Genomic DNA, 14,720 nt, shown 5'->3' on the forward strand with positions numbered 1-14,720 from the left:
ACTTACTGTTTAGCATGAATGCCTTCTTCACTATTCTTTTTCAATTTGTATCTCTTAGTAGACGTCCCCCAGGTATTACATAGCCCAGTGCACAGATTCCCAGTGGAACGTCGGACCATGCACCCCTTGGCCGAAGCCCTTGGACACTGCCTTTCTCACTAGGAATCCGAACGGCGCCGGCTAGTGACCACCTGCCTCGTTGAAGAGTCACTTTCCCCTTCACATTTTTCTTTTTCTTCAAGTCCAGGAGTGTTCAATACATAATAGGTCCGACTTTTAGTAATTTCAGCCTGCCCTCGCTTGCTGCTGAGATAGGTTCCAATTCTGCAGCTGTGTTTTATTTTCCTCGGGACTCGACTTTATCTCTTCCCCTTGACTTCTCCTTTTGTGGCTTTACAACTGACCCTAGTCACCCATTAATTTTATCCAATTTTTAAATGATTTTTTTTTTTTTGCTCCCTTTTTTACCTGTTCTTATATGCTATTGCTAATGCAAATCAGTTTTGTGACATTTTTCTTCTGGATCCTATACAGTCCTCTGTAAAGTGTTAAAAAACAGTAACTCTAATAGCAATAAAGTAACATTGTACTTACCTTTCCTTGAACACTTTTTATATTCCAGACACTATATTGTATTAAGCACATGACAACCACCGTTTCATTAATTTTAAAAATATCATTATACTATATTTCATTTTATTAACTTTAGTGATGCATAATATGAACTCTAGGAAGGATAAATAAAAACTTCCATAGTTGGCAGAGGGTTGGCATATACATCTATCTGACTTTGGAATCTCTGCTCCTAAATTCTGTCCTTATAGTCATTCTGTTTGTTTGTTTATTATTTATTTTAAAAAATGTTTTTACTGATTTCAGAGAGAGGAAGGCAGACGGAGAGAGAAACATCAATGATGAGAGTCATTGATCGGCTGCCTCCTGCACGCCCCCTACTGGGGATGGAGCCCGCAACCCTGGCATGTGCCCTGACCCGGAATCGAAACAAGATCTCCTGGATCCTAGGTCAGTATTCAACCTCTGAGCCACACTGGCTGGGCTCTCTGTTTAAATTCTGTTTCAAATTGGAACTTTTGAATATCCAACTATAGATCTGCTTGTTACTACAAGAGCTTCTGTCCTCAAAAAGCTAATATATAAGATCCCTAGGCACTCCCTTTCTTTCTAATATATGGAATTTTCAGCCTCTGCACAGAGACTGAATACAGTTGTATTTGGGTCTTGGGAAGGGAAAAGTGTGAGTTAAGTAATATTCTGCCTTCCTCCTGCCCTATATTCTTCTGGTTGTCTAGTTGATATAATCTCTGAGTCATGGGCTGGATGGTAAGGGGTTTGGAGGGTTTTAGCTCTTTTCAGACCAGATAGATATTTTGTGAAGCCAAACCACATTTTGAAGCATGAATAGATTTTTCTCAATCAAGATCCCTCTAGTTTACAGTTAGTTCACCAGTTACTAAATTCTAGTATAAGTTTGTCATCAGTGATAGGAATTTCTTTCTCTAAAAACCCTAATTGACATTTTAATAAAAATTTTGGAGAACATATATTAGAGGCTACTAGGGAGAAGCAACTTTGCATTAGAGGTTCATTCACCTAGATTGAAATCTGGTTTTATTCTGCTTTGCTCTGTATAAATACTTCTCTGTGTATGTTATTTATGTGAATATGCTGTCTCTTCAACTTCAGAACATGTTCTGACTTCCATTTCCCTTGATTCTAGAGACTAAATAGTTCAGTAATGTGCAGTAAGTAATATGTTAGGGAAACATTCTTTCAAGATGCCCAATCTGAAATAAATCAAGTTTAAAAAATATGTTAAGTAACCATTGCTGAAGATAGAAAATATTTGGAAACTTAAACTATCTACATTGAAATTCAGTAATATTAATGTCATACTTATTCAGCCTGTATATTTGTTAATTTTTCAAGCTATTGTAATAATATAAGCTTGGGAAATATAAACACATGTTCTTTTTCAACTTGATACTGTTGTCGACATTGATGAAATGCTCCTTAATTCACTTGTCAAATAAATAGAAAGTGCAAAATTGTGAATTGATAATATCATAGTCTGTCCTCACTTCTCAGATATTTACTATTGATTCTGCTTCAGAATCTCATTTAAAAAGCTCATCTTTTCACATGGAGTTCATCTGGAAGATCTCAGGCGCTGTGGCCTACTTACAAAATAATTCAGATGTGGAGGAGGGTAACTATTTGCCAGTGATAATACAAAGACAGCATTTCTTTGATGTTTTGCCAACTTGTAAGTCATATTTTAAAAATTTGCAAAAGTCAATGCTTTCTTTCAAAGTGGAAATATTGGATTCTTCATATATGAGTAATGCGATCAAACGTCTGTATTTGGAAAATAAGAACTGTTAACAGATTCTCAACAACTTGTGTGTGTATGGTTTGTGTGTGTGTGTGTGTGTGTGTGTGTGTGTGTGTAAAGATGTCTATGATGCATGAATAGAACAGATGTTTGACATTTAGATAATTAAAATTCATCTATAAGTAGCCTACCATAACCTCAAAAATATATCTGCATGTAGTCAAGATACATAAATGATCTAGGAATGAAGTCTTAACCTGTCCTGGGTCTTGGTAAATTTCAAATTCTACACTAGAAAGGATGACTGTCACAAAGGTGAGGAAGCAAGCTGACGGAAGTACTAATTATGACACATTCATGAGACTTAATGTGATTTAATTTTGAATTATTTTCACATTTCACATTTTAAAATTCCCGCTTCAGGCCAGGCTCAAAAAAGGAAAATGGAATTAGAGTGAGAAGATTATACTTGAGGAAGGAATATCAGCCCTGTATTTGTCATCACCGTGTCTTTAAATATTTACATGGAATTCACACATGAATTTGGTATCTATATCAAGAAACAAATTTATTATTTTTAGAATCTTTTACTGTTCATTAATATTAGCAATAGTTACTTAGGATCTATGTCCTTTTATATATATCAGGAGTCAAATTATTTAATGGAAAAAGTAGTCCTCACTTGTTTTAAAATCATTCTTTTATACAATTTTCTATAATCATATGGTGTTTTGTCTGTGGAAGATTAACCCTTCCCTGGAAGAACAAGCTATAAGAAATGATCTGCCTAAGGGTGATCACAACTTGGATGCTCATTTGGTGACCATATCTCAGGAGTCTTGGAGTGAATCCCTATTTTCCCACGCCAAGCTAACTTCTCTCCTCACCATTTTAGTGAATCGACGTCTAGGTGCAGTCAGTCAATAGCCAGGAATCTGGAGGTATTTTAGACAACCTGTTCTTCTGTCATTCATAGTCTTTCACCAAATCATGTAAATTACACATTTTCATCTGTTATGAATCTGTTCCCTCTTATCCATCCCTATAGTAGAGCTTTGTCAACACCTTCATCATCTCTTTGGGTTAATCAAAAGCCCCTCCAACCACTCATCTGTCATTCTACTGCTCTGCAAATTGGCTCCATACCATTACCTGATAAATTGGAAAATATTTAAATGATCAATAATATGTTCTGAAGATCCTACATAACTTGGTTCCCATTTGTCCCTTTCATCTGGTCTCTTTCCAGGCTCTCACCTTGAACCTTAATTGTAGTCATTACAAATTTCATACTATTTCCTAATCACACCAGGTTGTTTCCTAACTGCTTTTGTTCCTGTTTTTCTTTGCTGAAAGTTATCCCTACTTCCTACCTTTCATCACCATGCTCTTTCTCTGCCTGGCATATTCATTTTTCAGCATTCAGATTAAATAAGTAAAATTGATAAACCCCTTTCATGTGTCCTGTATACACATAGATCTTTCACAGGACCTATGACAGTTCATTAAACACATCTATTTACTTGTCTGTTTGTCATGATAGAATGAAAGCCACTCAAGTGTAGACACTCTGCTTTATTCATCTTCATGTAAGAAACTTGCAAAGTTTTAGAGAAAGAGTAGATGCTTAATAAATGCTTATTGAATTGATAGGTGAGTTTAAAAAAAGTTAATACCTGGGTTTTCAATAGGTGCTTCAGGTAGGAGTCATACTTTTTTATTATTGTTGAGAGACACTGTCTGGAAAGAAAAAAAGTTTGCTTAAAATTGGTCTTAAAACATGTTAACTTTAGCAAATTTATCACAAGTTCTCTTTGTCCATGATTCTATAGCAAACTAGCTTTTAAAAGGATTACTGCAGATCATTTTGTAGCCCATAACAAGTGACTCCAGAATGCAGGCAATGGTTGACCTTAGCCAACACCAGAGCTTCTCCAAAGAGGCCCCAGAACCAACATACCTCGTGGCCAGCTTCAGACCGCACCTGAGCAACACCCAACTACCTCAATAAATGACACACCCCTAGGGCAGAATTGACACACCCGTACCAGAGCCCTGTTACAGTGAATCCTGCTCTGTAGGGTCAACCCCTGCACAACAGCTCCTTCACTGTAGTCACAGCCAGTCTTCACAACCAATCAGCTTGAGGGTCAACCCCTTCCACTGACATGCCAACAGCAATCAAGGCTCAACTCCAACAGAAGGGCACACACCTACACAAAGGACATACCTGGAGAACTCAACTCAGGTGACTAAGGAGGCTGTGCCACGGGCCTCACAGGACACCTGTCAAAAGTCCTCTCTGATCCTACTCATTCTATGATTATATGGTATGAGGCTGAATATTTTGGCAGAAAAAGGAGAGGCACACACTGGAAGACAGAATAACTTAATAAAGAAGATGGCCTTTGCAAATTTCAGGCAGAACTGATTTCAGTCCTGTCACAAATGAACTAAGTGATCTTAGGCCAGTTAAGTAGGTTCAAGTTCCAGAACTTCAGAATTAGATGAGATAATGTATGCAAAATGTATAAGAGCTCCATGAAGTGATAGTTACGAAAAACAATTTTAACTTCTTTTTACATCAGGCTTTTTTTAAGAGGTTTAATACCTATGCCTCCCGCACCCCATTATTTGCTCATTCAACTTAGAACAACATTCATTGCAGATAAACCTGTACTGTACCACTGGTATCTTCTCCCAACTTAGCTTCACAGTTAGGTCTTATTTTTCAGATAATACATGCACACACTTAGATATCGAAATCGATTCGGGTATGTTCATTTGCCGTGACTTGAGTTTTCCAATTTGAACCTACACTCTTCTGTTTATGATATACTAAGTATTTTCAGAGATTTCCAGACAGGAGTTTAAAGCATGAAACAGTGACTTTCAAAGTATGAAAATGTAGTTATAGAGAGAGCTTAGTGATACATGCAAACTCAAATTCACAAAAATCAATGAGGAAAAAAAACATTTGAAAATGTAATAACCGGCAGCAGAGATATTTTAAAATGAATGTTAGATTGTTCTGGAAGGTGTTAGCAGCTCTTCAAATGTATCGAATAGCTGTGAGGAATAGATAATTATTAACAGAATTTGCCAAAAGGAGGTATCTATTAAAATACAATAGCTTCCAAGGTACTAGTGACAGGACTTTTTTACAGTCACCTGAGAAATAGTGTGATTTAGCACTTGAGAACTCAGTCTGAAGGTAGTCTTGGAATAGAAAGAAAATGTCTTACCTGGATATTTTCCAAATATGCATAAATTCAAGAAGTTGGTTCAGAAAAAACTGACTGTGGTCATCTTCATGCTGTAGACAGCAGAATATATTAATATTTATAGAGTGAACAGGAATGAGTGCTGGATAAAAATAGGTCTGGAACTTCCTGCTGGCATTTAATTCACCTCATTGATAACCCTCATTCATCATCCTAATACTTTGTTTTAAAGACCTTACAAGACTCTCCTTAACTGTATAAGCAATCTCTACCAAAGTAAAACCGAGAGCTGAGCTTTAGTTGAAGATAAACCCCCAAGGACAGTTGAAGGACATCCTGAAGTCACCAAGGTCAAACAATTTCTCCTGGGCGGAAGGCCATTTTCAGACACCTCGTACACACGTGTGCATTTTCTTTGCATTTAGGCCACAGGCGCCATGGGGGTGTTAAGACCTGACAGCTTGCCAGGCTGGACACAGACACAGAATGAATCCCTTCATTTTCAACTTCACATCTTGCTGCCAAGCTGGTTAAGAGAACTTCCATTTCATGAATATTAAAATGTGCTAATGATTTACACTACTGATAGGTATAGATCCCAGGAGTTATCAGTGATCAATGATTATGATCATTCTCCCAAGATGAGCAGGAACTACTCATCGTAAAACAACAGTCCTCTGACCCATGTGCGGCTCTCAGGGTCGCACCGTGACTCCTTGGTCAGCTCTTGCAAACCCTGCGCAAGTCTGCAGAGAATGCAACGGACGCCATCGCCACTGCACCGTTTCACCGCACGGTGGCGCTAAGCTTAGGAGCGGAGGGAGTCCCTCAGTGCTGCGGTGCATGCAATCTTATATGTCAATGCACACACAATCTATTTTTAAAAACTTCCTATTAGAGTTTCTGACAGAAGGAAAACCTTTATATGGCTTAAGGTCAAAGGTAAATTAATTTTTATATAGGGTTGTTTTGGGAAGAAGGAGAGGAAGCTAAGTTACATAGAATCAGGTCATCACTAGAACACAATACATTGAGAGCATGCTATTAAAAAGAAACACTTTGTAGAAATGCTAAGGGACCTGAAAATATGAGGCTTTCTCTCTAGGAATTTACATCTAGAGTCAGTGGGATGACTAAATTTGAAAGTGTGATAGTGGTAAGACATTTTCCCCCCTGCAATAGGAAATGCTAAACTTTAGGCATGGAAAGGACAGTAAGAAGAGAAGAAAAATAAACAGTGAAAACTGGAGCCAAAAAAGAGATAGTAAGATCTGAACTGTAATATTTGGTACTTGAATTCTTTCAGAAGTTAAAACCAAAGCAAGCATATAAATAACATGACTTATTTGCATATTTTTGTATACCATAGTAACATTCATTTTCTAACACACTTTACTTGCCTTCGCGAGACACTTTTTTGGAGGAAGGAGTTGACCTTTGTAATATTGTAACTTAGAAGAAAACATTTTTATTTAAAGCATCTCAAAAAGCTGGAGGAAATTTTTGAGCAGTTGTCCATGGAATATATATCATGTACTTTACTTTCCTCCAAAGCTGAAGGCCATACCTTCACCTTAAGGAAAAAGCTAAAGCATTTTTTTTTTTCACACAAAAATATTTTGCTGTAAATGTTCTGTGAATATTTCCTTGAGCTAGAAAGGAATCTTGAATTTATTATTAATATCTACAATGCTGGCAATGCTTTTGATCAAAATTAAGAAGATAGAGGGAGAACACTTTTTTTTTTTTAGAAAAGACAATCATTCACATCACATCAAGATGGGGGTTTTGAAATTTGGAAATCTAGAATGATTTCTAAAGACTGTCAACCTGTTTTATAAATAATCTCATGGAATAAGAGTTAAATTCCCAAATTTATTATGATACAAGCAAGTTTAAAAAAGAAAGGCATCTGGGATGAATTGAGCTTTGCAATGCCTTTTAGAATTCTGAAATATCTACTGAAAGGCAATACTGTCAATACAATGAATAGAATGATAATAATCATTGTATTCTTAACATAATATAAAAGAATATTATCAAGCCAAGTTTATGTTGTTTTACTAGAGAGAAAATTTTTTTAATAATTTTTTCCTTACACCTACAATTATGAAAATTACAGTGAATTTTGACAGTGCTTTGAAAACAGAATGAAAGGAGAACATTCATGGTTTCCTTATCATATAGTTTAATAGAAAAAGACTAAAATATCATATAGCCTAATACCCTAATTTTATGAAATCAATAACTAATACTTATATAGACCTGACTAAGTGCAGGAACTGATTTAAGCTCTTCATTTATCTTTCCTAATAGAGCTCCTATACTAACCGTATCAGGTTAAGTACTATAATTATTCACATTTCTAAATGAGAAAAAGCTCAGGTGCAGAGAACTTAATAATATGTCCAAGAGCAGACATTTGAATTTGGCAGCGCGAATCCAGAATCTCTACTTTTAAACATGATGGCAAATTACTAAATTTAACACTCCTTATTTCTTATGGTCAGAGCTAAACCTATATGCTCTAGGATTTATATATAAATATAATTACCACCACTAGTCCTCCATATTCATTGTAGGAAGTAATGATTCATGAGTTGAGCCTTGATGCATACAAAAAGAACCATGTGACTTAATTCCCACTATGATCCAAATGACAGCGTGAAGAGCAGACGTTTCTTGACAACTATAGCTTTAAATCCAGAAATGCCTAGATGCTTCTCCCTGGGTATAACAGTGGTGATGAAAACTCAGAGGTGCTTGATTGGCTGTCATTAAGATACAGTGAGCTCTGTGACCAGACCAGCTTTACTCCAGTCTCATCTCCCTTATTTACTAGCTGCAAGACACTGAGCGATTCAAACAATCTTTTAAAGTACTTTTATTTAAAAAAGGAAAATAAGAGTAATTGTATTTATTTATTTATATTTATTTATTTATTTATTATTTATTTATTTTTGCTCTTGAGCAATTGTGAATTGATACATGTAAAGCACTGATAACAGTGCCTGGCACTTAATACAATTATCACTGAACACCTATTATGCCCCAGACGTTGGGGTATGTGTGTATAGATGTGGAAAACAAAATAAGACAAAGAAAAATATATATAAAGCTAGAATTTTGACCGATTGTTCTGAAACTCACATCTAAAACTCCTGAGTAAGTTGCTAGCGTAAGATATGGGCTATGAAGACTCATTGACTGGGCTCAGTCCATGCTCCTCTGCTCACCAGTTTTATGAACATGATCTGGGGAAAGTCATGGAGCTCCCTGTGATTCATTTCCTTATTTTTAATAGTATTTACCACATAGAATTATCGTAAAGACTCAATGCAATAAAAATGTTCAAATCCAGACATAAAATATATGGAATTATATGGATTTAAGAATAAACCTCAATTTACAGGTAACTGAAATGTTAGTGATCTGTGAATTTTTACCAATGGGATAACTTTTTTTTAGCAACATGCAACTTCTAAACAAGAGTAGAACTTAAAATCATATATTTTCTCTCTTCCTCGGTGTTGAAATGAAACATGATGATTTCAGCGTTTTTGTCAACGTTGAGGAGACTGTGAAAACTTTCAGGTTTATTCATATTGAGGGGATTAGTTGTACTTTATAATGTTTCTTTGTAGAGATTTCAGATGCAGAGCCCTGGAGCTGTCAACACTGGCTAAACAACTCTCTTTTGGCCTCATTATGTTATATTGCACATAGATATATTGCAACCTAATGTACCATCTGACACTTTTCATGATGAAACACCTCCAACTAGGAAAAAAAAGAGTAATGCACTGGAAATCTGTTATTTGATGTAAATGACAGGGTGCTGGGATTTTTGCTTAAAGTAGGTAATTGGAATATTCTACAGATAAAAACTGCCAACATTATCAAAGTTCACTGCATACTGTGCATTTTGGGTTTGAAGTAACTCAAGACCTCACAAGAAATAAAACTAATATCTAACAGAATGAAACTATGTCACTAAAGCACAGTAATTTCTTTCTAGGTAGGTAGTTTTATTATATATTATGAATATTAATATGTCCTGATTTAAACTGTGTTGACAAAGACATAAACAGTCTTCAAGTAGAACAAGTTATGTTTCTTCTCTCCCTTCAATGATTTCCCTTTCACATTTTTTATTACATTAACTTTCTAGTGGATTCATTGATGGTTTGAAATGATAACCTTAATAAGTTTTTCATAAGTGGTTTTTCCAATAGATCCATTCATTTGTTATTACACTCAGGTTGTAGTAAAGTGTTCATGCAATTGCTTTAGTTCAAATTGTTAACAGGCATATAGGTAAATATTTCATTATGTTTTAATAAATATACTCAAATGAACATATATTCATTAAATTATGTAATTAGAAATTGGTAACAATTCATAAAGATGGGAATATTGTCCTTAAAATGATCAGTTTGCACATTAAAACCAACAGAAAGAAGGTCTTACCTTTCGAGATAATTTTCCCAGAGCTTCCCTATTTTTCTGCAGATGAAGTTGAATAACAGGTTTATCTTTCTGAAATATTTTGTGGCTCCCCAAAGAGTAATCACTGAAGGACAAAAAAATGAACAATCATTTCCTCCCATAACACCTACAAGGATTTGTTTTCCTCTCTGATTTCATTTCCTTATATTTTTGGAGCTTATTTTGAGAAGTACTCTTAGTGTTATGTATGTTTCATATTCATTTTAAAATGACACGATGTTACAATTATCTTAAAAGGCATTGTTAGAAAATGATTAGATGCCCTTTAGAGTGGTTATAATAAATTATAAAAAAGGATATTTTACATATTCAACGTTGGCTTGGCCCAGCCATCTCAAAACTGGGGACAGCATGCTTTCAGATGATCTAATCGATGCCGCGAAGTGGATGTGGGGGCCAGGGGACCAGAGCAGCAGAGTGGTGAGGTGGAAGCGCCGTGGGCTTTAGAGACAGATGGACGAGCTCCGTAACCATATGCAGGTCCATTAAACTATCTGAAACTCAATATTTTCCTCTTTAGAGTTGGGGTATTAATGTCTACATCAGAGGATTGCCAAGCAGTTAAACAGAAAAAATATCCCTTCATATTTCAGAAGTTTCTAATGGTGTAGTATGTGTTCCTTTTTTCTTTCTCTCTCTCTCTCTGCTTGCTTCTCTCTCTGTGTAAATACGTGTAAATATTTGCTCATCACAGATTAATTGATGAGCGCCTTGAATGATTGATTTACAATGTATGTTTGATTCCTATTCTTTTCAATGAAAGGCTTTTACTTTACTATGTGTTCTATAGCTTTGAATTTTGATCTCTCTAGTAATTCTGAATCATTAAAAAGGACCAATTGTGTTAATGTATACTTTGCTTAAGAATTTCAGTTAAATATATGAAGGCTATCAGGGGAAAATATATTAAAATTTTAGGGCCCTAAAGGTGATATATTCATTTATTTGGAAAATTCACTAAATACAGTCTCAAAAAATGTTTACACATTTTAACAGCGGATAGATAGCTCAATTATAAAATGTACTTTAATAAACACTGCCTTTATAATTATTCAAAGGGTGTGTTATGTTTTTTGGGACACCCTGTATTTGGGACCACCTATTTCCAACAATGTCAGAAAAATAAACGTTATTGTTGATATCTATTAAATTCTCTATAAATGTTTTTATTTTGGCAATTACTATTTTTTTTTTTTTTAAGAAAGCCCAATACCTATCCACTTGCCCAAATGGTAAAAGTTTACACATGTTCCATGCCCCATTTCCATTTGTGTGTGTGTGTATGTATGGTAGGGACTGCATAATTTTCAGATATCGGGTAATTATTAGATTTTAGAAGGATTTTTTTCCTGTAATTTTTCTCTTTTTAAAAAAGTTACATTATAGGAACATATTCTCTCAGAAAAATTTGAATTATACTAAACTGGACAAAACAAAACAAATAAGAAAAATTCTCTTTCTCTTTTTTAAGAATAACAATTAGCAACAGTTTATGGCACCTTTTTTTTTTTTTTTGTAAGCTGAAAGAAATAGCTAAGCACACACATATATTTCTGTTAAAAATGAGATTCTTTTAGCTGTGTCTCTAGCCTGTAGCTAAATTTCTTTTTACTCATTTTCTGAGACTTTGCCTCTTAATCAGAAAATTCAAACTATTCCACTCATAGCAATACTTTTGCCATGTTATTGTAGGTTTATATTAACCATATGGTATTTAAAATTATTTTCCTTCATTCTTTGGGATTGAGACTTCTTTGAGTCACTCTACCTTTAGAGGATTGGGAGAACTGAGAGATAAATATATTTTTAATCTCCCCATGCTTACCTAATTTCTAAAATAAAGTATACCTTAATACTTATTATTGCAAACTCAATTTAATAATTATTTATATCACATCCTCAAATAAAGCTTAGAGCTTATTCTATTCAGTTCTCTAACATTACCCTATAATTGCCCAAGTAAAGATCATTTAAATTACAGTTTCAAATTCTTTTATCACTTACCTGATAAAATCAAGAATAGTAATAGGTTGGTTGATCAAAAAAGTTAGAGATAGGAATTTAAAAAATGGCATATGTCTTAAAACATTTTATCTTTAAACTAAAAATATCTACATAGTCTCTCAATAGCAAAGTTTTGATATTAGAATAAAGAAGGCCTTTGAGGGAGATCCAAGGTGGTGGCAGACTGAGTGGAAGCTACACTGATACTTTCCAGGGACCAATCTGTACTTACAACTAAAACATAGAAAAACCATCCTGAAAACCAATTTCATATGAGCTGGAGGCACCCTCATAACCAAGGGGGAAAAGTGGAGGCCTCACAGAGACTGGTAGGAACTGCGGACAGGAGAGGGCTGGCTGGGCTCCCGCAGGCAGCAGCTGAAGGTCCCGAGGGAGATCTCAGCTGTGGGGGTTCCCACTGAGGACTCTGGGGCATAAACTCCAGGCTGGGATCCCCAGCCCAGATCACCAGAACTGAGAGAGGTGCCCACATAACATCTGGCTGTGAAAAATAGCTGGGTTTCTGTCTGCCAGGGAGAGGCAGCTGGAACTGCAGGCACCCTCTTAAAGAGCCAAAATTTCCTATGCAGCCACTCACCTTGGGCTCCGGCAGAGGGGGAGTGGAGTGGACTGGAGCTGTGTGGGGAAGAGTCTGGGGTTCTGGGCTCTGGAGAGTGAGGTCAGGGGATGCCCCTCTGGAGTCCTGTGCCTACTCATTCCCTCAGACTGTGGAAGACATCTTGCTTGGGCTGTGAATTTTTGGCTTTTGCCTGAGGGGTGAAGCAATTGCCCCACCCTGCAGGAAAGCCTCTCACCCTGCCCAGAGGAGCTTCTGCAGCCTGAGGCTTTTTAAGAGACTGATAACAACCAGCTTCCCCACCCTGTGGAGCTTCTACAGCCTGAGGCTCATTAAGAGAATCAGATTAATTAGTCTGCAGGAAGAGGCAGACCTCCGAGTGCTTTGAATCTTTGCCTGATCTGCTTTGGGACCCAGGCCTTAGAAAAGCAGACCTTGGTGTGCATCTTGGTCCCAGGCAAACACACCCAGCCCCAGCAGTGGAGACCGCAACCCTAGGGTTGTTGATAGCCCCAAACAGGGTACTCAGGGCCAATCACAAACTGCATCTGACATTGGCCTGTACCAGAGACCCTCCAAAAAGACAGAGTCCTAGCAGATCTACCTAACACTTAAAAACAAACCCAAAAAAGTAGCCAAAATGGGGAGACCAAACAACAAGCCCCAAATGAAAGAACAAGAGAAGTCTCCAGAAAAAGAGCCAAATGAAATGGAGATAAACAATCTCTGAGATATAGAGTTCAGATACTGCTTGTAAAGATGCTCAGCAGCATAAAAAAAGGTATGGAAACTATGAAAAATGACCAGTCAGAAATGAAGAATGACAGCAGAAATAAAGAATACATTGGGAGGAGTGAACAGCAGATTAGAGGAAGCTGAGGATCCAATCAGTGAGTTAGGAGATGGTATGAAAAATCACTTAATCAGGGACCCAAAAACAAAAAACAATTAAAAAACAGGAGGACAGTCTAAGGGAGCTGTGGGACAGCATGAAATGTAACAATATTCATATCATAGGAGTACCAGAGGAGGTTGAAAGTAAGCAGGAGTTAGAGAACCTGTTTGATGAAATAATGGCAGAAAACTTCCCTAACCTGGTCAAGGAAAAAGTCACACAAGTTCAGGAGGCACAGAGAGTCCCAAGCAAGAAGAATCCAAAGAGACCCATGCCCAGACACAGCATAATTAAAATGCCAAGAATTCAAGACAAAGAGAGAATCTTAAAGGAAGCTAGAGAAAAGCAATCTGTTACCTACAGAGGAGCCCCCATAAGGCTGTCGTCTGACTTCGCATCAGAAACTCTACAGGCCAGAAGGGAATGGCATGAAGTATTCAAGGTAATGCAAAACAAGGATCTGAAACCAAGACTACTCTATCCAGCAAGATCATCAATCAAGATAGATGGTTAAATAAAGAGCTTCCCAGATTTAAAAAAAAAAAAAAAAGCTAAAAGATTTTGTCACTACAAAACCAGCATTACAGGAAATGTTAAAGGGACTGCTATAATTAGAAGTAGAAATAAAGAGAATGAGAAACATAGGCAAAAAGAACCAAAATGGCAGTAGATAAGTATCTATCAATAATAACCTTCAATGTAAATGGATTAAATGCTCCAATAAAAACATATAGGGTGGCTGCTGAGTGGATAAGAAAACATGACTCAAATATATGCTGTCTACAAGAGACATCTCCTAGGGCAAAAAAAAACTAAGGAGAAAATAAACAAATGGGCCTGCATCAAAATAAAAAGCTTCTGCACAGTAAAAGAAACCATCAACAAAAGGAAAAGGGAGCATTGCCAACCACACATTGGAGAAAGGGTTAATATCCAAAATATGTAAGGATCTCATACAACTTAAAAAAAGGAAGACAAATAATCCAATTAAAAAATGGGCAAAGGACCTGAATAGACACTTCTCCAAAGAGGACATACAGAGACGTATGAAAAAATGCTCAACATCGCTAACCATCAGAGAGATACAAATTAAAATGACAATGAGGTATCACTTCACACCTGTCAGAATGGCTGCCATCAACAAATCAACAAATGACA

The 14,720-nt window shown here is 36.3% G+C and overlaps 1 protein-coding gene across 5 annotated transcripts in view; it reads right to left on the bottom strand.

The window, feature by feature from the left end:
* PIK3C2G (phosphatidylinositol-4-phosphate 3-kinase catalytic subunit type 2 gamma) overlaps positions 1-14,720 on the bottom strand; it is a gene marked incomplete at both ends in the record, with an annotated part of 233,519 nt that overhangs the window by 190,823 nt on the left and 27,976 nt on the right. For all 5 annotated transcript variants that reach the window (XM_081128961.1, XM_081128959.1, XM_081128958.1 and 2 more), the window contains 3 exons: positions 4,030-4,093; positions 5,599-5,669; positions 10,048-10,150. In XM_081128961.1, the coding sequence (XP_080985087.1) occupies positions 4,030-4,093; positions 5,599-5,669; positions 10,048-10,150 (238 nt within the window). The remainder of the gene's footprint in view (positions 1-4,029; positions 4,094-5,598; positions 5,670-10,047; positions 10,151-14,720) is intronic.

Source organism: Miniopterus schreibersii, assembly GCF_964146895.1.
Source record: "Miniopterus schreibersii genome assembly, chromosome: 2".
Taxonomy (NCBI): domain Eukaryota; kingdom Metazoa; phylum Chordata; class Mammalia; order Chiroptera; family Miniopteridae; genus Miniopterus; species Miniopterus schreibersii.